Source organism: Melozone crissalis, unplaced genomic scaffold (genome assembly GCF_028551555.1).
Source record: "Melozone crissalis strain CALT ecotype California unplaced genomic scaffold, PUWL_Pcris_2 ptg000018l_1, whole genome shotgun sequence".
NCBI lineage: Eukaryota > Metazoa > Chordata > Aves > Passeriformes > Passerellidae > Melozone > Melozone crissalis.
This window is the reverse complement of record NW_026535796.1, coordinates 29,447,244-29,470,909: the sequence shown is the minus strand read 5'-3', so window position 1 is coordinate 29,470,909 and position 23,666 is coordinate 29,447,244. Positions and strand designations below refer to the sequence as shown.

The following is a 23,666-nucleotide window of genomic DNA, read 5'->3' as shown; positions in this document are numbered from 1 at the left end:
TAATGGGTTGTCTTTTGCACACCCAGAGGTGTGTGCACCTTGCTTTGGAGACCACTGCTATATGTTCAGTTGAAGTTTTATGTAAGGAAAAAAAAATCATCTCTTTTTGAAATATTTTAAACTATTTGGGTAAGAAACCTTCAATAAGCTTTTTTTCTCCTTTTCACAGTTCTTCATATTCTGCCAGTTGTTTTTGCTACTAACACAGATTTTAATTATAAAACTGCCACTATTCAAAGAATTCTCTTTTCCTCACCAGCCGCCATCCCCTTTCATCAAATAATTACCTCCCCAGTAGGTAATTCTTGCTAGCTACTAATTTAATGGGGAGCAAGCTTTTCCTCAGCTAAGCAGAAAACTCTTTGATTTATCATAAAGGGCTTTGTTAGATTGATTTATTCAATAGTTTGTTTGACCAGTATGTGCTTGATGAAACATTTCTATCAGTGTGTTTGTTAAATGACAGTAGTGGTCCTGCAGAGAGAGTAGCTATAAATGCTTCAATACATTGAAAAATAATGGGTAACCCACTTGGAATAACTTGCCCTCTTGGAATAGCATCAGACAACTTATATACATGGTCAACATTGTATTCTACGCTGCTCAGATGTACGTCAGGAAAAAAAATCTAGTGTTTGGGGGATCTCTCTGCTTTTTTTAGTTTTTATGAAGTTGTTGTCTCAATAACTCAGTACTTCACTAGGCTTCAAATCAAATATGGCTTATGTAAAAAATATATCTTTCAATATCACTGCTAAACTAATTGAATTTATTTCCTTTGGCTGACTGCTGGCTTTGATTTTGAAAGAGCAAATAGAAATATACAGTCTCATAGTAATTTCCAAAAAATTGTGTTTGCAGCACTTTGTGCTAAGATACACATCTTCTAGGAAGTGCTTGAGGTTTGTAGCTAAAAGTGGCCTGAGTACAAACAACCAATCCTCCTTCCCCTGGGGAATATAACAATTTGAAATGGCAACCAAGGAGTAGGAACTCAGTAACTGCCACAGATTGCAATCTGCTGGTTTTTGTATCTCGATGATAGCTGTGACTCAAGCCTGGAGATATTGTCATTCCAGCTGAAATCTGGCTCGCTCTGACTTTTAAAGAGGCCCCAAGAATGTTTCTGTTAACATAGCTAAGATGTGACTTGTTGCCAAAAAGAAGATTGGAAGTCTTTTCCTGCTTCTTAGGACATGAAGACTCCTCTCACTGTAGTTTGGTAGTGCAGAAGGTTATTCCGCAGCAGTTATGCTTGTTTCCTGGTTTGTTGGTTTTTTTTTTTGTTTTGGGGTTTTTTCTTTGGTGGTTTTTTTGGATTTTTTTTTTTTGCTTCCTCTGCTTCTTGAGTCCAGTAAACTCTTACTCATTTCCTCTCCAAACAAAACAATTCCAGTCTTCCAGTCTTTTAATCTCCCTTTATATGTTAGTCTCTTCCATGCCTCTAAAGGTTTTCCTCATCTGTCACAGCTGTTTAAAGCAACTGAACACAGAATGTCATATGGGGAGTGTTAGTATCACCATTTCCTAGTGTTAATTTCTAGTTATTTATGTGCATGGGTGAAATATTGAGTAAACATGTTGTGAGTCGAACACTTCTGTTGTCTTTAGTGAGGAACTAAACATTTTACTTATGTAATTTTGACCTTCTGATCTACCTGGCTAGGCACTGGAGGTGTTTCTAGGATGATTCATTATTGAAGTTTTGTAAACAATTTTAAAAAATCAACCACAATTCAGAAAAATAATTAATTTATTTCTTCCAGGTTATGTTGTTTTGTGCATTTCTTTATAATTTTTAATTTCCCTTTTTCCTTTTCTAGTGTTATCCTAGAAAAATTCAAGTGGGGCTGAGAAAATTGGATTGTTATATACAGTCATGCTTCTGTTCCATACCTCTGATGGTCTCATCAAAGATCTGAGACCTTAAGAAAGCATTATTAATCAGACACACACTAAAGCATATTCCAGAAATGATCATACTAGGATTTGTTGTTTCATCACCTTTCAGAGGCTTCAGGTGAGGCTGTCTGGCATTTAGTTCCCTTGGGTCTTCTTTCTCTCCCTTCTTGAAGGTGGAAATGACATTTGCTTTCTTCCAGGATTTGGGCATTTCTCCCAATCTCCATGATCATTCAAAGGTTGTTGAGATTGGCCTCACAAGGGCATCAACCACTTCCCTCAGTACTGCTGGGTGCATCCCATCAGGACATCCAATAGAACTATGCAAAAAAAACCAAAACCCAAAACAACCCACTTGTATTTGTTCTGTAATGGGATATGTTTATAAATTCTTGGGGTAATTCTAAAAGATATCTAAACCTTTGCAGATAGGTAACAGTATAGTTAAAAATAACTTAATATATGCAGAGGTGGTTCTTTCATTCCTTACTGAGTTCAACATAAGATTGTACTGATTGTACTTTAAATTCTGCTATGCTTTTAGCCAGTAGCATTTATTCACCATATAACAAAAAAAATCTTAACCTTTTATGGAAGAAACTTGTGGGAATTAAATATGTTTTACAAGTTCTGTTAATTCTTTTTGAGCACCTCTTCTTTTTGAGCTTTTTTTCAGAATCCTTGGAAAATAACTGTGAAGATCATTTAAAAAAAGTCAGAGCAAATAAAAATGTAAGAGACTCACAGCATTTACTTTAAGATAATAGATTAGTCAGAGCATGGAAAAGGAGCAAGAGCCTTTTTAATTTTTTTTCAGTTGGGGTTGCTCCTTAATGCCAGTAGTCAGAATCATTTTTTAACACTGCATCAGTAGCTCTAGTAAACCTGCAGAGTATTTAATTTTGTTTCCTATGCTAAATTGATACCTTTGCAGTGTTTTGTGATTAACAGGGCCTGAAGCTGTGAAGTAAGGTATTGCTGTTTTTTCCACTTGGATGAGAAATGGGTAAATCCATAATGAAAGAATTGTGTGATGAGATTTCAAATGAACTTAAACCTAGTGAGCTATATAGTTTGTAGATTTGAAACTGTGAAATCATTCACAAACAAATAAAAGTACATAAAAATCGAACTTCAAAAATTCAGAGTGTACAGATGAATCACATTGACTCATAAATATTAATCTTTTATTATCATTCCTTTAAATTCTCAGCTAGCACTGGACAAATGCTTGCAAATTTTTTATTGTCCCCTTCAGTTTATTAGTTAAATCTCACGTCACTGATAAGACAGTGTAAACAACAGCCCATAGTGAATCTGGATACTGGGACTTAAGAAGGAAGGAGATGAGAGCTTTAGTTGGATGCCTCCCATGCTGGCTCATTTGCTCCCTTCTCAGCCTTACATTTGCCAGCTTCCCACTGCCCCTCAGTAAGGAGGTGGCTGCTGGCCAGGGAAGGCTGGGCACAAAGTCTTGTTTGTTCGTGCTGAGCCACCACTTGCAGCTACCAACCTTGGGCATCATTGATCAAAACTATTGTGGAGGTTCTCTGGCTTCCATCTCTCTCTGATCTCTGGGATCTTCCCCTATTTCCAGCATCTTCCCCTTCTTTCTGTCATTACTGTTTCTTTTTGGGACCTTTATTTTCCTTTTCCATGGCTTTCTGGGCACCCCTCATGTTTCCAACTTAAATGGTCCAGGTGCAGCAGCACAGCATGTTATCAGCCTTGTAGCAGGTGATTCTGTTTCTTGCATCTCTGTCACTGGAGGATTGAGGACATGCAGCTTTTTGTTAGTCTGGGTATTATGAAAAAATTGCAGGCAGCCTGTACTAGTTGCATATAGAAAGTAGCAGGCTTCTGCTCAAGAGCTCCAAATTCAGTTCTGAAAATGTACCTCTGTCCCCACTTCCTATCTGCATGTCAATTTACCATTCATAATTAGAACTGTTTTTACCTAAAGCATTGGGATAAAGCAATAATAGGTAAAGAAAACAAAATGAAATTTATTGTATTAGAAGGATTTTCCCTGTATGTAAGATCTAGAGTGGTAAAAAACTCACATTTGTATCCAGAAAGGATTCAAATTTTCCATATTAAAGTTGCCCTACTTCAAAGCAGAACAAATAAAGAAACAGAATTATTATAAATGTACACATGTATATAATTTAGAAAGTAGTTAGTTTAGTTTTTAATTCACATTTTAGGATGAAGATCAGATATGGAGTCTTTGGTCTGTATGAACTGCCAGAACTCTGCTAACTTAAATGAGACTCTGGAAACTCAAACTGTATTTGATTGCCAGGATTGGAACATTGAAAAAAATAAAATGGTTTCCTTTCTCTTAGTCCAGCTGAGCTGTATACTCAGTCATTAATTGTTATTGTTTAACCAGTGCCTGAAGTTTAGTAGTGTATAGTTGTGAGTTATATTAATTTTTTAAGTGATGGATGCCAGCACTTCTTGTAAGTAAGGACTCAAGTTACAAATGCCTGCAGGAACTCAACAGAATACATTACTCTTAAATGCATTCCAAATGGGAGAAGGTAGCAGGAGAATGCCTGCTTTTTCTAGCTGCAAGATATTGCTAGTCTTGTTATTGATGGTTTCTTCTGCCATGAGAGGCAGGGATGCAAGATGACAGTGGCCATTATGTGAAGCTCTGTTACTGATAATAGCAGGATCTCACCTCTGCTTATAGTTCAGAGTGCTTTTGGACTTGGAGCACAGAATGGTGAAGTAAATCATTTGCCTCTTTCTGAATGCAAGACCTTGCCTCTCTGACTTGCAGTGTTTTACTTTCCAGCTGTGCTGAATGATGGGTCTGCTACCGAGCCCAGAACAAGGAGTACTAGCCATTAACAGCCAGGTCATTAACAGACCTGATGAAATAGTCTTGTCACAACTGCTGCAGTTTCAATGCCTGTGTTTTGGTGATACTAGGAAAGCTTAAATCAATGATGATAAGGTAATCTGAGAGTTAACAGTGCAACAGTGTCATATTAAGGACATAAAATTGAAAACTTTTCTGCAGAGTAATTAAGTTTTTTAGGATGTGCTTATAGCCATATTTGGAGGCCTCCCTTTTTTTACAGCACAATTTTACATACAGCCACAATATTGTCTTCACCCCATCAATACACTGTCAAAGCAAAAGGGTAGCCTGATTACAGAAGGTTTTTACCAATAAAAGCCTCAATTTAATTTGCAAAAAAAACCCCATATCTTTCTCTTCATCAGCAGGGCTTTTGTTTTAGGGTTTTTTTTCAGTGAATAACAGGAATATTCTGAAGTTTGAAGCTTTGAACATTAATGGCTATATGAAAGGTTTCCTAGATATGTAATTTTAAAAAAGTTGACTGACTAGATGATAGGAAGAAGTTTGAAAGGAGGACTTAATTTATAAATCACTTTCTAGGGCAAAACTACTCATGGGAGATTTTGATTTCAGGTTTGCTTCTACAGGGGAAAGAATATATACTTCTCACAATCTCCAGTTTTTTAAAGCTGTTTCAAGATAATATGTTTTTAATCCATTATCTAAATTATTAAACTAATTGAAGTTAACTGAGTTACTGATTTTTATCAGGCTTTTTGTGGTTTTGGTGCACTGTTCATACTATTTGTAAAACCACCCAGTAAATCAATGTACAACTCCTCTCCAGTCTTCCAATTTAGTAAGCACTGTTGATTCAAAATAGAACTTGAATACAGGCATAATGTTAGGTTATTCAATGCAATTGTCATGAGCTTAGATACGTAACTCCTTTGCTAGTTTGAAATGTGGACTATTTTCATTGTACATATCTCTTGTTTTAATAGTGGTTTGGTTGTTACTTGTATGTTTATAGAAACAACCTCAGGAAAATCTGTTTTTATGAGCAAAAAGTGTACATCTCTAAAATGCACATAAATGTTATCAAAATTCATGGCTATCATGTCTTGAGGGTGTTAATAGTAGAGTCTTCCTTGTCTTCTCCTAGGAGAGCAGTGCATACTCACTGAGTATCTTGTTTCCATCAGCTTCTTGATTTTATATTTCCACATATAAATTTAAGATAGAGACACAGTAGCAAAGAAGGGTGCATTGCAGTTGTATTGGAAGGTGGTAGTGCATTGTGTTCCAGTTTTGGTCTGTATCCTTGAAAAGGCTCCTATGTACATGTGTACATATTTTTTCCATGATCATTTCATTTGCAAAGAATCAGAGATGTAAATCACAATATTGTTCATAAAGCTGTAGGTAAATATGCTATGCAAAATCCATGAACAAAAGCCTGGAACAGAAGAGATGAGGCTCGAAACTCCAGATGGAAAGTCTGAAGGAGATAAGTGGAGAGATGGGAAGGCTTAGTGATATGTTTATAGTTGAGTTCCTGAGCAGATGTCGTAGCGTGTTGTAGTGTGTTGTGTGACAGGAGTTTCCAAAATTATGAAGACCATGTCTTCATCTCATATATATCATGATTTCATAGACCAGACTAGAGAAGAGGAAGTGAATTATCAAGGGTCAGTATGATTTGCATCTATAGTTTGATCTTACCCACCTGCTGACCTCTCACAGCTCAGTTGGTACCCGTACGTGGTAGGACCAGAGAGGTGTCTGCTGCCTGACTGGAACAACTTTTCCTCCTGTGGCTGCATGCTGGTGGTAATAGAGGCCCTGAAAAAGAAATCCTTCTTGAGCCTTATGGATCAGTGATCTACTGGGAAGGTGTTGTCTGAATTCCTATCTTCAATATGAAATTAAAGAAGGAAGTTAATATGCCTGTATTTTGTTTTCTTTGTACAAGTGAAATATGCAAATGTATGTTTGTATTTTAATAGCATCGAAATATATTTTGAACCTTTGAGTGCTTGACCCTTCCAAAATATTCTTTGATTTGGTTGGAGTGCAAAAAAATATCTGTCATTGTCCACAAAAAGATGATTCACTCTTAAGTCCTAAAGTCAAATCACAAGAAATCTGTTCAACATCTAAAATGTGTTCTGAAAGGAGGGTGTCAAGAAGCTGGAACCAGGCTCTTTTTGGTGGTACCAAGCATTAGGACAAGAGGTGATGCACAAAAACCGATGCATGGGAAGTTCCACCTGAATATAAGGAGGAATTTCTTTACTGTGCAGGTGACCGAGCACTGGAACAGATTGCCCAGAGAGACTGAGGAGTCTCCCACCCCAGAGATGTTCAAGAACCATCTGGAGCAATCCTGTGCCATGTGCTCTAGGATGACCCTGCTTGAGCAGGGAAGTTGGACCAGAAGACCTACTGTGGTGTATTCCAGACCCAACCCATTCTGTGATGGAGCTGTGTTTTATAGTAGACCACTGTAGTATGGAAAAAAAAATGGAAAAATAATATATTTGAACAAATGTTTGAAAGCCCTTGAGTGGAAAATATGCCTTACCTAACATTTTTAGATAAATACAAAACTATTTAATTTCGTTTCAGGATATTTCTAATATGTTGGACTATTTTATGAGGTCCTAGTGTTATGAATTAGGTAAAATTTTGTAATATAGCTTTTTATGATATAATGCTGAGAGAAGAAAGGGAAATCCTGAAGCAAACAAACTGTTAAATGACTTGCATTGTTCTAGTAAAAACATTTTGAAAAAGTGAAGTTTGATATGATTAGAATGATTGGATCCTACTTTTGGGGTGGTATTCTGAATACTTTTATTAATAGATCTCAAGACTGGTTGAGACTAGAAACTTATTTTTCTGTGGACACTTTTGGAAAAGAGTAGCAGGTTTTTGCAGAGAAGCAACTGAGACCAGGATATAAGTCTTTATTGATGCCCTCTTCTTGTTAGTTAAAAATGTTTTCTTGATCAGTATGCAGATTTTTGGTTCTCTTTTCATTAGTAGACAAAGTAGGAAGCCAGGGTACTTGTGTCTTCTAGGATTTCCTCTGAATTGAACCATTAAAAACCAGGGCTGGGTGGGGGAAGGGTTGTTTTGGTTTTTGGGTGGGGTTTTTTTGTTGTTGTTGTTTTTTGTTAGTTTGGTTGGGGTTTTTTCTCTCTTTCTGTCAATTGCAAATCAGGAATATATTTCTGTTGAAAGAGTAAGTATTGCTGTTAAATGCCTACATGCCTATTGCATTCACTCTGATATCAGTGAAGAGTAAGCACACAAATAACTTGTTTAAATGGCAATCTAAATGAGATCAAATGTTTGCATATGTGATTAGTATTTACAACATTTGACAGATATTTCTTTAGACTATCTAACATATGTTTAAGATAATAAGAAAAGGAAAATATTTCATTTAAGTCTGTTTTTAAAAGTGTTGTGGTACTGTCTCTGTGTTATAAATAGTTTAAAAAACATTTTGGTTATTTTTAAAGTTTTGCTAGTGCCTTTAACTAGCCCCTCTAACTTTTGCAGCTGTTACACCATGAGTTGCAGGCTCATGTCACTTTGTAAGAAAGGCACAACCATCTTCCAGGCTGCCCTGCAAGGTTTTTTTTCTCTATTGAAATTTGGGTATATCATTACATGTTTTGTTCTTAAGCTCTAATATATGTTTTTTAACTTGTGTGATCAATTCACTGATACCAACATAACCTGCTGAAGTAATTATACCAAGTGATCAGCAGAAACAGACTATTTTAGATGCACTTCCATTTGTCAAAAAAACCTTGCAGTATTTCTGTACTAGATGTGTTCAGTTTATTTTATGTACATGCACCTTGAAAGTGTAGTGAGTAAAGCCTGTAAAAGAGTATTTTGAAAAATTTCTGACGTTTGATTGAACTGTGACAATTTTGGTAAATGTTGATATGCTGTTATACTCCTGTGTTTGATTGGAAAAATGTTGTCAGAGATGTCATTGCTGCAGGTTTGTAAATGCAGCTTTAAGCTTTTTCCAGTGGTCATTGTAGTATGAAGGCATATCTTCACTCTTTTTATCTTCAAAATATTATGCAGTGAACAATTCCAAATCCAAGGTTCAGCATCATAGTGGCCAAAAGGAGTTTTGCATTGTTCTGTGGTGAAGTACCTAATAAGTGAAGAAGAGTAGTTATGTTACTTCTTATTTATGTTAATTTTGTGTATGATCTTACTGCTATAGCTTCTGCTACATTTGAAGACTTCCAAATCCGGCCCCATGCTCTGTTTGTTCATTCCTACCGGGCTCCAGCCTTCTGTGACCATTGTGGAGAGATGCTCTGGGGGCTGGTGCGTCAGGGACTCAAATGTGAAGGTAAGCAGCAGTGAGATGTAATTTTTCAGTCTAAAGAAGAGACTTTTCCATTCTACTTCTCTGTGTTGTGTCTAATGCTGCTTTTAAATTAGTTGGAGACAGTAAGACCTGTCAAAGGAGTTAACTGATTAAAGAACTTATCTTTTTGACTGCTCTGAGGCATCTTAGATGTGGCTCTGTAACCTTGAGTGTAAAAATCTTTGGTTGATATGTAGTTTTAAGAAAAGGCTGCATGTCTTACTCTTTCCTTACAATTTTTAATGAGCCTGTGTCTCGCAGTAATTCAGATTATTTAACTGAAATTACTGTCAATTCATATGAAGTTGTAATAGCTAAGTTTTCTCACTTTGCCACACCTGTTTGACTTCTGGTAGACTAAATCCAATAGAATATACCATTTGCAGTGAGACTTCCTTACCTTCCAAGTGCTGGTCATGGAAATTTCCTGCACTTTGAGACCATAGATTTTGAAAAATCAGAGAAAAACCACTGGTTGTAGATGTATCTATTTGGAGCTGATAAGATTGTCTCTCTAACAATGTGTAGAATAAAAGAGCAGGGTAGAGGGAAAAGTTTCATCAAATTTAAGGCTAATGGTTTTGAATTTGTGTTGTTCTTGAAAAATCCAAAATTACTTGCTTTTTTGATTAGTAAACCATAATGGGATGGTTTTAAATTTCTCTTTTCAGGATGTGGTCTGAACTACCATAAGAGATGTGCATTTAAAATCCCCAACAACTGCAGTGGTGTACGGAAAAGACGCCTGTCAAATGTGTCCCTGACAGGGGCCAGCACCATTCGGACAGTGTCTGCAGAGCCCTCACTCAGCGCCTCAGATGAACCCCTTCTGGTATGGGATTCCCTAGCTGTAGAGGCCATGGGAGGAGCTGAGAAACAATGATATTTGGTGCTGTAGAATCTGGTTTTGCCTGTTACAGACTACAGAGGAGGGTGGTATGTAAATTATAAATTAAGGGAAGGCATCTTGACGTAAAAGGGAGGTCACCACCTTAAGGTATGTGGGTTTAAGGTATGTGTCACTTCTGATACTCCCAGGAGTCTCCTCACTTGTCAAGAATTAGGTTATTTTTAAAGGCCTAAAGCTGCCACCCATGCTAAATAAGTAGCTGGATCTTGAAGAATCTCTTCTGGAACTAGTTGTTGAATTTCTTCTGTATCGGGCCATTATTTCCCTTGGCTTATTGAATAGGAAAGGTTTGCCTCATTAGAGCACTGTGACCCAGACACCACAGCACTAAACTGGGTGTCTGTCACAGTCAGGTCTGTCATTAATTACTTGGAGCCTGTGTATTTCGCATATTTCTGGGTGTTCAGAAGAAAGTGGCAGAAATCTCCATTAGATCCTTAAATGGCTCTTTGTGGTGAATGTATTTATATGTCTGTATTTAGATGTGTAGAGGTATATATAGGTATACAGTATACACAAAAGCACATAAATATATGGTGTACTTGTATATTCATTTATATGTTAGTTTTCTGAAAGGAAAGCAAAATGTTGATTGGAGTAAATGACAATGGTACCTATTTTTTATTTATACCATGTTTATTCTTTTTAGCACTTATGGTCATAATATACTTGAATAGTTAAGATTTTACATAGTATATAAATGAATCCACTGCTAAGTGAAGGTTTTGAAAACCTTAAGGTTTAAAAGAGAGGAAAGAATTTATAAGTACACACAACAATTATCATGTTTTCCTCTCAATTAGAATATTAAACTTATTAAACTTGACATACTAAAAGGACACTATTGCAAATTATGTAGACATGGTGTTAGATGCAGTACCATCTATGAACCATAATTATGTACTTATGCTACTGATTATCATTAGTCTAAAGCTACTTGGAAATTAAGGTTAACATTATGAATCTTTATTTTTAATTGAAAAGCTGCATAAATGAGTAAGGTGCTTAAGTTCTGCAAACTACAGCAACAAATGTTTACGGATTAATCATAATTCTCAGCAGGTTGTGTCAGAAATTACTTAGGCCAAGACAGAAAATTTTGAGGAAGACTGGCCCTAATTCTGATCTCATCTTTAAAAAAAATTTCTTAACAATTGTATGAGTGAGCATCCTGGTATACCGTCTATAAATATTCACTTCACTGTACAGTTAAAATGTAGCAAAAATTTTTCAATTTGAAAACATTTTAAGATGTATGACTGTTTTGTTTGCTGACACATTCTTATACAAAACACCTGTTTTGCAAAGCTATATGTTTCAAAATGTTTGACAGTATTAAAATTGCCAGTGAAGAGATGCAGTAAGTATTGTCCATACTGCAGGCTGTACTTCTCTGAGACCTTGTAAACATTGGAGTCCCTGTGTTGATGATTCAGAACATCACACGTGCTCACACACATGCATGCCCAAAGAAAATATATTTGTAGTAGGTGAAGGGATGGGCCTGGAGAAATCAAGTAGTTTTCTTATCTCACTTTTATTTCATGAAATCCTGGTATCATTTACCAGGTTTTTGGAAATGCTCTAACACATGGCTTCTATATGTCTTTTTTTCTGTTTAGTTTTTTTCCTTTAAATGTATTTCCATTCCTGTCCTCCCACCCTGCTTTTTTTAATTGGCATAAGCTTTGTCAGTTCTCATGTACCAAGTCTGTCCTTTGGACTCATTTCTTCTACAGTGCTTATAAGTTTTATGGCAGTTCATATGGTGATGCCAAACAAACCATGCACTTTGGAATGTCTTTCATTTTTCTACAGTCTGTGTGAATATACTGAAAAACATCAGCTTTGTTCATAAAAGTGTACCATTCATTAATAATATTGATGTGTTACTTGAATCACTGCTAACAAACTATAATCTCTGTTATAGCTATCAGTTCTTCAAATAGGACTAAAATAAATGTATTTTTACCCCTAATTACCATGTAGAGTCAGAGCAGTTGAGAAAGAATAATTTCTGGAGATCTTTGATAGAAGATGTAATTATCAAACTGAGTTGTTTCTTATTTTTTTGTTCATGCTGTGTGCACCTGATAGGAGACACAGCATGTAAACCTGCCTTCTGGAAAAATAGCATGTATAAAGTGAATAAGTTATGTCCTGTTGTTTGAAATTTTGTAATCTAAAAATCTTTGAGGCAGGGTAGTGTGGAATAATGTAAAATGTACCTATACTTTAATTATCCTTGCATAGGGAACCACAGAAACAGTTTAAGTTTGGGTATAAATGTTTTCATTAGCCAAAAAAAGTTTCATTTGAGCTGAAAATTGAATGGGGACTATATTTTAGTACAGCTTTAAAAATCTACCTCCAAAGAATAAAATCTTTTGATTCTTAACTTAGTAGTATAATACTCATCAAAAGAAATACTAAAAACAAAGTAGAGCTAGGAGGATACAATGCAACCCAGATTTTTATGTCTCAGCTCAAATGCTGTTTTAAGCATTTATTCTATAAAAAAGAATGAGAGTATAATATGTTCCCACATTCATGCTTGCTTCTAAAATAACATTATTTTCTGTCTTTTTCTCCCCCTTATTTCTTTGTTCTGTTTTTTTTCTTCTTTCCAACTACCTGTCAGTCTCCTGTCAGCCCTGGCTATGAGGTATGTACTGAATTTACTCCCTACCATGCTATTAGCAGCATCCTCTTTTATGATTATCAGTATGAATTTGAAGGCATGCAGGAATTAAATCAGATTTCTTAAGTCCAGATTCCAGAGTGAAGATCTTAATTCTTATGCTAAACAGTAAAATTAGTAAACATTAAAATATTTCAATAGAAAAGTGAATTTTGCATTTGGTTGGCATCAAAGAGGTCATTGGTTAGACTGAAGCCTTATTTTATATTGTAGTAACACACGGGGAAAAAAATTGCCTTCACTTTCGGGACTTGGTAATTTGCTGGAGTAGAAAATAAACATTTTATTTTTAAGCTGAAACAAACCTCACATTCAAATGCTCACCAGCATACAGCATACTACCACTGGGACAGCTCTTTCTTTCAGACTGTGGTGGAATTAAATTTTTTTTTTTTTTAATTTAAAAAAAACCACAAATAGTGCGGGATTCTATATTTCTGTGGAAATAGCCATGAACATTGTACAAATAAGTTACAGCTCTATATAAAAAGAGTATCAAGTCTAAATAAAAAAAAAAATTTAAGTGGGTGATTCATTTCAAAGGTTGCTCTCTTTGACTTTCAGTTTGGATTTTTTAAAGAAGTTTGGTTTGTTTAAAGTTTCAAAAGCTTTCGAAACTAAGAAGTGTTGGCATCTTTCCCTTGCAGCATGTATTTGGGATGCACATGTTAAAAACACTACATTTTAGAAATACAACATAGTTAGTCTGAGGAATGTTTTGTTGTGCTAAAATGAAGATTTCCGTGGCCAAACAACTATTTCTTTGAAGTAAATAACTTTATTTCCTGTAATGATAGGATGGCTTAGGTTGGAAGGGACCTTACAGATCCTATGTTTCCAACTCTCTACAATGGTTAGGATCATCTTCCACTAGAGCAATTGCTCAAAGCCCGACTGAACACTTGCAGGGATGAGGTTTCTATTTCTTCCTAAAACACATACATTCTTACTGTGTGGCCCAGAATTCCAGCTCCACAGAATATCCATAAAGCAATACAAGCATGTATATATAAACCAGTTTTTGTAACATCTAAGATAATTGTGTTCTAAATACAGTCTGATAAATGATGAGTCCACCAATCTGGATGATGGTGGTTTACCCTAAAGTAGCAGTAATTAAAGATAGGCGTGGAAAAAAAAAGGTATTTGGAGGAAAAACAAAATTGTATTCTTCTTGTGAAAAGATGTTAGCTATCTATGGTTTTGCTTCAAACTATATTTATATGACACAATAGTATTTTATTTCTATTTTTTAATATATGTTTCCATTATTTTGGGAAGTTTTCTGTTCTAGAAGTAACAAACATAGTAAGGTCATTTTATAAACACACTTGAAGTGATTTTTCAGAAAAAGTCTAGCTGAGCTTTGTTTTTAAAATAGGAGTGATGTGTCTCATGGGGCATAGGTAAGTGGAATGTTACATATTATCTTTGCTTTTTGATGAAGAATCAGGATTTACAGTTCTTTTTTGCTAAATAATTTAAAATTTAAAATGTATATAGTTTTAGTTGAAAAGGCTACTTTTGTATCACTGACAGAATACAAAGCACCAGGTGCAGCTTGCCTCTGTAGATTTGTTATAAGCAGAGCTGGCTTGAGGCTTTTTGGCTATATATAGAAGAGTGATTCTGCAGAACTAGGACAGAAGATGCTCTGGGAGGGAATTTTCTTGAGTCGTGGGTAGCCATTTTCTCTTTCTTCCCTCACACACAACACTTAATAGAGATGCCCTTTTGTCTTGGCCCACTGAAATAAGGAGTCCTTGTTGCCAGTGACTCAGAAATAGCCACTCTAAGAAGCCTTTGTTTTCCACTCTCCTGCAGAAGATGCATCTCCTTTTCCAAGTTCAGCCCCTACAGTCTTGTGCAGGGACTCCCTCCCCAGCTCACTGAACTGGAAAAAAAAGGCCCTTGAGGGAGGGAATAAGAAAGAGCTGGGGTGTTGCAGCTGAGGGCATCTTGGTGCCTTAAACCACTTCTAATTATAAGTCCTTTTCTAATGGCTGAAGTAGAGTTCATTAGACCAAAGATCCTCAAAGGCAAAATTAATATTTTCTTTTGAAGGCACTTGAGTTAACTGTGAATTAATACTGTTCTGTTATGTTTATTCTTTTCACCCTCAAGTTATCTTTCCATGCTCCAGTGATACACACTGCACATTCCTCTGTGTCTGAATGGGAATTTGCTTTCATTGTGCCCATATGTTTAATAAAAACCCCTAAAGATAGAGCTCCTGGAGTTTGCTCCAAAATCTAGAGTTTATTTAAATATAATAGAAGGTGAAATAGAGGCTTTGAGTAATTAAACTGATTAGTGTCAGATGCATCAGGTGAATGCAGGGTCATGCACTAAACAGAACTAAGAATCGAGAACTCAGTGAATCGGTCACTGAAAATTGAATATAGGAATTTTGATTAATTCCACAATCTTTTATGTATTTTTAAATTTTCTTGCCTTTTTACAATAACTTAAAATAGTTAAACAAATTAAAAGTCAAAATCAAGAAGTATTTCAAATGTAATTCTCTTGAAGTGGTGCATATCTATGATATTCAAAGTGGTACATCTAAGGAAAATTAGGAGCTAGGTTCTTGTAGTTTCTAAGTACTAGCAATATTGAAAATTGCCAAATGCTGCAGCACACATTTCACTTCCCTGTTGTATCTCTGAGACATCATTCATGATTATTGGGGTTATTGTGGATTGGTAAAAGATCTCAAAACATTATTTTGAGGAATAATTGGAATCAGCACAACCTTTTATCTGCCATTACCTGGTCTAGGTGTGTTCAATGGTGCTTGCCCTCCCTTCTAATATATTATCTTGTTATTTTGTTTTGGTAACATAGTACTGCCCCCAGACTTACTGCAGGCCTCATCTAGTAGGTTTGTCTATATCTCCTCTGTCGAGACCCAAAACTTTCCAAACCAGTGTCTATGGTTAAGCCTAAAGACATGTCAGTTATCCCCGATTTGGTAAGGATGGTATGTAGACAGTGACAGATGGGTCACATTTATACAGGCATTGGGGGGGGAAAAACCCCAAGATTTTATATGGTAGGACAAATCAGAATGGTGCAAAGACTATCTTAAGGGTTTTGTATTGAACTATAATTTGGCAGTGATACCTTTGAGTCATCATGTGTGCTTTGTCTCCCCTTTTTATTAGCTTTATTCAGCAAGCATAACGAAGCTGCCAGGTCTGGCTTCTGATGTGGGCCTTCTAATACTGCATGATACTTCCATGGAAATAACTTATTAATTAATATACTTAAAATTATGAAGTACATGATACAAGATCAAACTAAACCTAATATTTTTTAATGAACTTGTGTCTGTAAGATGCTGGGAAAAAAGCTTTGTGCTATGTAAGTCTTACTATGGCTGCTGGTACTAGCAAATCCAAAAAGAAAGGGCTTTTGTTTTGGGAACCCCCTTGTTCTGAGGAGTCAGCATGGTCCTACAATGCCTCCTAAAACCCAGTAATCTTCTATTGGTACTTTCCAAAATAAGGCAGGTTACAGACAGAGCATTCAAACCACTGTCTGCTGCTCTTGATGTCTGAGTAGAAGAATGGTGTGTATAATAATAGCCATCTGTGGATAGTTTAATATTAAACAGCTTGTACTGAAGTCAGTTCTTTGATGTGTTTACACATGGGAAAGTGAAATGTTTTTCAGACCATAGCTATCTAACTGTGGTGCTTGTGGGATTAAATCATACACTTGACTTGGAGAGGAGTGCAAGAAGCCTTGAAAGACAACACAGTTGATTGCAGTCTAAGTGTGGTATTTCAGTATATTTAACTGAAGATTTGTTTCTTTGAATTCACTTAATTGCAGTCACATAGTTTAATTTGTAAAAGAAAGTCAACATTTGCATGGCATTAAAAACAGAGTTCCTGTGGTTACATAGATATCTAGCATCTCACTTGACAGTAGCTTCCTGTGAGGAAATTGTGTGTGAACATATTAAGGCTTTATCCTCTGCCTTTAATATGGGAAGGAAATGCATGTTTCAACAAGTCTGTTTCAACACGTAAAATGAAACTTCATCCAAACAGTTACTGCTGTTTGTTTTTTTTAAAATAGACATCAGTTTTCTCTGTTGTCCAAGTAAATAAAAATCCCTAGATTGTAAAAATTTATTCTTTTGTTGAGGCAAACGTTTCAATATTGTAGGAATACTTTTGTTATTTCTGATTGAATATCTCAGTGTAAACTACAGGAATAATGTTGCAACACGTCTTAGATGTTGAGCCTGCAAAAGGTTAGCACTTCTTTGTGTAAGTTTTGGAAAAAAACCAAATATTTAGTAGAGTATAGGTTGTGTGGCCTGCTCTCTTCTGAGTGAAGGTTACTGACTTGAGCATGTTTCCACAAGCATGATTGCCAAGATGGAAGTAGTTGCTTTCTGACTCTTACAGAACATGAATGTTTTGGTGAAGCTTTTCAGAATCCCTGGGATGTATTTAGTGGGACTGTCAAAACCTTTTAAAAGGGGTGAGGCAAACAGCAGTCTCTCTTATGTTTTAGACTAGTCCATGCAGCTGGATTGCAGAGCTGGTCCTTGTCTTTGTTCCCAAGAGCCTCCCAAGAGCAATAAAAGCAGTCAGCTTTTATTGCTTCCCATTAGTCCCTTCAGCATCTCCCTGCAGTTTCTTTCACTTCTGTGCCTGGAAGGAATAGATGTGAATGCTGCATGATGGTCAAACTCATCCAGGTAATAGGAACAGCTTAATCCATTTGTGGGGAAATCAGTATTTATTTCAGTTTCTTAATTGCAGTGTAATTTTGCAGTGTACTTGGACGTGGTAGAAAAGACAGGAAAGATCTGCTGAGCTATTTTTACCTTTGGGGGATTGTCTTCTTCCTGCAATGACTGTACAATGATTTTGTGCTTCTGGCTAATTCGACAAATTGTTGTGCCTTCTAGTAGCTTTCAACAAAGCTCACCAGAACTCACATGAGGGGTTTCAATATATTCCAAAAATTCAAAGAAATTGAACAAGAAGATGAAGAAGCAAGCCATCAGTTACATAAAAGTCATGGGGAATGCCCCATGTTGGGGAAAAGATTGGCGCATCTGCCTTCTTGGAATTAAAAAACCAAAAAAAACCTAAACGTTTTCTTTTTTTTCCCCCAAAGTAAGAGTAAGCAAACTGGATTCTATCAGATACTGTCACAGTTAAAACATTACTGAAGTGTCTGGATGTGATCAGTGTCACTGGCTTAGTCGGACAATCCAGTATTCAGTATATGCACACATTTCTTGGTGTTTGTTGTCACTTGAAAAATCATACTCTTGAGCTCTTAAAGTATAGATTACCTTGCTGGGATGATTGTTCTAAAGGACTATTTAGTATTTGGAACTGTGCAGGCTGTTAGTTTCCATGGTGTAATCTGGTTAAGCAATCATTTCCTGGGAAGTTTCCAGACTTGCTGAGTCAGTAGTCTGGCTGGCTACCAGGAAAAACTCATTTATCTTTCTGACAAACCAGGCACACCAGCTGAAGAAGGAGGTGCTTTGTGGAGGAGATTCTTGCTTTTCCAGTGAAAATAGTATAGTTCCTGGTTTCCTATGCTTTCAGGGGCTTAACATTGTGGCATCTGATGCTGGGAGTGCTGGAAGTTAGGAGTTGAGGGATCTTGACAGGACTTTTGGACAGTATTGGGAGGAGAAGCTTATCTGGCAAGAGAGAGGAGATGCTCCACCTAATCAATCAGTCATCAGAGGGTGTGGGAATGCTCCAGCTGCTGCTGCCATGAGTTATCTGTCAGCAGCTTCCCTTCCCCTGCTACCTTTGAGTGGGACCCAGGGGGCACATTGCCTCTGGCTGCAGGAGGGAGGGAATGGAGTCAGGCATATCAGGACTGGGCATACAGGAGTGAGACCAGATCCATGAATTCTGATGTCTTTTCTGGCATGGGAGAAGGTGAAACTTGGCTTTACCTCTTGACCTTAAGTCACTGTAAGTTGAGAATTGCTGGTGCCTTACATGGTGTGCTACAGTGCTGGCACGTAGCAGCCCAGCACTTGTGGAATGGCAAAGAAAAGCTGAAACGCTTTTCTCTATAAATTTGACTTGAAGACTGACATCTAGCAGTAGGTTTTCCAGAGTTTTATATTTTGTTTAGTATGCATTGCTGCTTGAGCTGTAGAGAACTCTTATGAATTACTAACAAAAGCTTAGTTATTTGTCTGTTCAGGAACACAACTTTGCAGACATGTGAAATGAGACTTGAAGTAATTATTTCAGAAATTATAACTGTGCATTGACTAATACAAATTTGGAGAAAAAAACCCTACCAAGCAACACAACAAAAGCTTTATTAATCATAACTCTATTTGATCAAGGCTGATGACATGATGAGTAATTGTTTCAGAGTAATCTCAGAAACAATCAACTCAATGTAGAGCATCTAGAATTCACTTTTTGTTCAACCTGACATTTTCTCAGAAACATACATAAGCACATTAAAACTGAAAAATTTGCCATCAATCTGAGCAAAAAAAGCAAATAGTTTGTCCCATACTTGTATTGTACCACACCTGAGATTTGGTCAGACATCTAGGTCAGAGCCAAAGCTTTAGGGAAGACGGTCTCTCTCTGTTAATCATAACTGCCCAAGATTAGTCTCAGTACATTTCAGCAACACTGTTGAAATTTCTAAAGTCTGCAAGGCATTTGGTGAGGAAAACAGCCAAACCAGTTTTCTAAAATCCTTTAAGCATGAAGTCACCTAGGTATAAATAATTTGGACTTTGCAGTATTCGGTTGCCAAAATAGTTTTTGATTAGGCAGTAATTTGGAGAATTAAGACAAAGAGTGATCATAGAAAATAGGTTTAATTTAGATTATATTAGTCGGGATTCTAAGAGAGATTATAGCATTAGGAGATATTTGGATCACTTTTACTGCAGGCAAGGGTAAGTTTGTCAAGAAATAGCTCTAGTGATAAGAATGGCAAACTGAAATATTAGTTTGTTGCAGTGACATTATGTAAGGAAAAGAGTTCTAATGATTGCTTTCATTGTCTCACTCCTTTTCAGTTAAGCTTCATTTTAAGAGACTAGCATCACTACATGTCGACCAAATGTCCATTGCAAGTAGTGATTAGAAGTAAGAGCCCTTTAGGATTTTTTTAATTCAAAAAGAAATTATGTACATTAAATTGTAGTATGTCACAAGTAAAACTCTTCTTGTGGACACTGAAGAGCAAACTCAGGGCTAACTTTCTGGTCATCGGGTAGGGTTGAGGCTGTAACTTGTAAGGCACTGAAGTAGGACTATGAGGTAGCATCAGTCTGGACCAAAATTGTTTCTATTCTACACAGGCGTAAAACTGTCAGAACTGCATTTCTGTTTCTCACTGCTCCTTGTGAGCTTTGCCCCATCCACAGACACTGAGGGCTGTAATTTCCAGGCAGCTCCTACTAGCTGAGCAATGCAGTTTGTGCAGAATATGTGGCTCATTCTTCTGTCCTGATGGTCTTCTGCCTTCCATTTTGCAGCCTGTCCATGTTGACTTCATAAAACTTAGTGCAACCTGCCTTAGAAATATTAGGCAAATTTTATTAGTAGGTAATAAATATGGAAGAAATGTTGTCTCAAATTGAGACTAATTAATTGTTTGGATTTTTTTAATATGCACAAGTGCTTTGCAGAGCATGAAGATTTAAACCTCAGGAAGTAATAAACCCATAATATCAGACTATGTACTCAGAATTTTTCCAATTTTATTTGTGATAAAGAAAAGACAGATGCTTTCTTCTTTCAATCTAGTTTCTTTGTGGTGGCCATATGTACCTGGCTCATACAATGTATTTTGCATATTTTTCCTTTATTTGAAAGGACTGGGTTAGTACAGTGGATCTTTATGCCTCTTGGAAAAGACACCTAATTCTACAGTATAATCAAAGAATTCATCTTTGCAGCAAGAAATCTTTATGAACTTTGTAAGGAAGAAATTTTTTTCCCCCCATGGCAAATACACTGTGCAGGCAAAGCCGGAAACTAATTCCTTAAGTGATTCTACCATTAAAATGGCTTCTCAATTCCTCTTTACTCCAAAAGAAAGAAGCATACAAAAATGTATTTTTCTATATTTTCATGACTGGGAAATCGTAATCAGATGGAGGAATTTCTGTAGCATTATGTGTTTGAATCTGAGCAGTGTTTCAAGTTAATGTCTACATGAAGCTTCACCTACTACAGTTTTTGAACAGTGCAGGCTCACTCTGAGTGATTTGTTTTCTGGTGTTCAGTTATCTGATTATTTGTGGATGATAATGAGAAGGTGTTTTAAATAATCAAGCTACATTTTCTCTTTTTTTTTTCTCCTTTCAGTGTTAATTGTGGGTGTAGTTTGGTTGTTTCTCAACAGCATGTATTAGAAGAAAGCAGTTTTCTAGGCGAGTTGTTTTCTGGGTTAATTATCATAAGTACATCTAAATTTAATAGGGAAAATATGGTAACTCATTTATTCCAGAAATTCTTTGGATTTCATGCCTTAAACTGTGTGTCTCACAAATATATATATATATATATATATATACACATATATGTATATACACACAGATACACACGTATATATATATACATAATAGGTATTTAAAAGGGGGTGTGTGTATATATACACACACACCTTTAAATACCTGTTGTGATCTATTGTGCATAATCTAAATGTAGTAAGGTAGTAAGGTTAGAAATAGCAAAAATTATGAAGAAATTGTTTTTCTATCATTAACCTACATCCTTCATGCACACAGAATAACGTAATAATTTTTTAATGTTTATACAAAAATGCAGCCTTTAAAAGTTACTTGTGATGTAAAATAGAAAATAAGAGGTAAAAATGGTTTTTATCAGAATGTAAAATTCTTTTCTGAGAAATTTTGATGAGCATTTTAATTTTTTTTTATAAAAACCTGTTTCAGTCACAACACAAAGTATATGATAGTAGTGTTGGCAAAAGGGTTGTTCAGTGCCATTCACATTTTTCAAAAGCAGTCTGAGAGGGGCATGATGCATTAGTTCTATTAGTTCTATTAGTGTTTAAAGACACTTAGATGACTTTTTATGACATATGACAGTATTATTGAAGAGAGATAATTTATTAATATTATATTCTTTAAAAATTAATACAAAACCTCTTTTTTATGTATTTTACAGCAAAAGACACCATCAGAATCATACACGGGGCGAGAGAAGAGGTCGAATTCACAGTCCTACATTGGACGGCCTATTCAACTAGACAAGATTTTACTGTCTAAAGTTAAAGTGCCTCATACTTTTGTCATCCACTCCTACACACGTCCAACAGTTTGCCAGTACTGCAAGAAGCTTCTCAAAGGGCTTTTTAGACAGGGTTTGCAGTGCAAAGGTAAGTAAATGTCCTTTAGGAACATAAAAGCTAAGCATAATAAAATTAATGAATTAGTGTTTGAGTGGTTACTCTGTAGCTTTATTCATCATTTCCTCACTAAACTGTCTGTGTGTAGGCACATGTACAATTACACTGGATTAAGCTGCAGTCAAAATTACAGTAATTGGTGTTCTGTAGGAGCTGGCTGCGTGGCTGTTCATTCTTACCCTTTGGTGTATGTGCAGTAGCTCTCATTTTTCATTCAGGTGTAAATGATCTTGTATTTGGCATAGGGGAACCTGTGCTCACAGGAGAATAGTTAACAGACTGGACTATATTCTTATCTTCATTGTTGTTGATCTACCAAGTCCTGTGTGTAAATTGAAGAAGCATGTGCCTGAGCCTCAGCAGCTCAGTGCTTTGGGGAGGTTGTAATGGAAGTAAAATAGGATGGGGTTATATGAGAATTTAAACCCACATTTTTTCAGTGTGACTAATGTGCTCTCAAGTGTCATGGCATTGTACACCTTAGTAGGTGCTGAAGTGAGTCAGGCCCCTTGGATTGTAGCCTAGATTGCTGACTCACCTTAGCCAGCCTTAGCCTGTAAATACAAAGCATTGTGCATGCTATGGGGTTGGAATGGTGGCTAATGGAGGCTTAAAATCACCTTCCTTCTATTACAATAAATAATAACTATCATAAAATTAATCAGTATACTTTGTGTTACTTCTTTAAACCCTGCAAAATTCAACGTTGCATTAATTTAACTTAAGGTGTGATTCTGATGCAATTTAACTAAAATAAAATATCTATCAAAGCATCACCTATTTCAGTTCATTTTGAATCCTGGTGATCAAAGCAAATATTAACCTAATTAAAAAAAAATTAATATTTATCTGTAGTTTGGCACTCCTGTACCTCTAGTTGGTGTTTGGATCAATCTTAAATAATTGCAAGGTATGGACAGCCTTAGAATATTTTTTTCTTTCTGTCTTTGATTTTCCTGGTGTGTTAGTAACTTACACCTCTTAGTTTAAGTAAAATGTGTTCATAAGCTGAAAGAAAACAATTCCCATGACATATAATGAAGTGCTACTTACACATATGAAAGAAGTAAAAAAAAAAAATTGAAAAATAAGGAAAGGACTGAAGGAACACATAGTTGGAAACTGTTCAGAAGCTGCCTTGTGATGTAAAAACCAAATATTTTCTCACTTAAAATTGTTGGCTAGGGTTCTCCTGGTTCAATTTTTAGTCATCAGTATTTCCTATGTAGTCAGTTCCTTAAACTGCAGCTGATACACTGCAGCCCATTCTGCTTCTTTCACTGGAAAGGCAGCTCTGGCTTTGGAGCCAAGCACTTGTGTCTCCTCATCACTTTCCTAGATGAGCTGAGCACCACTTCGGCTGCTGTAGTGCTGCTGCACCCAGCTACCCTTGGAAAGGCATTGTTTCCCCTCAGAAATGTGTTTCTAGCATCTTCATCCTGCCCCTTCCACTGACAGGCAGCATGGAGCTGGGCTAGTGCACACTCTCTGAACATACGACTTGTATTAG

General features: G+C 36.3%; 1 protein-coding gene across 2 annotated transcripts in view; it reads left to right on the top strand.

Annotated features, from left to right (window-relative positions):
- Window positions 1-23,666, top strand: part of PRKD1 (protein kinase D1) — a 116,121-nt gene that overhangs the window by 64,177 nt on the left and 28,278 nt on the right. Inside the window, exons 3-6 of one of the 2 annotated variants that reach the window (XM_054275348.1) lie at window positions 8,982-9,113; window positions 9,803-9,963; window positions 12,683-12,706; window positions 21,916-22,126. In XM_054275348.1, the coding sequence (XP_054131323.1) occupies window positions 8,982-9,113; window positions 9,803-9,963; window positions 12,683-12,706; window positions 21,916-22,126 (528 nt within the window). The remainder of the gene's footprint in view (window positions 1-8,981; window positions 9,114-9,802; window positions 9,964-12,682; window positions 12,707-21,915; window positions 22,127-23,666) is intronic. The other variant, XM_054275349.1, reaches the window with a different exon arrangement.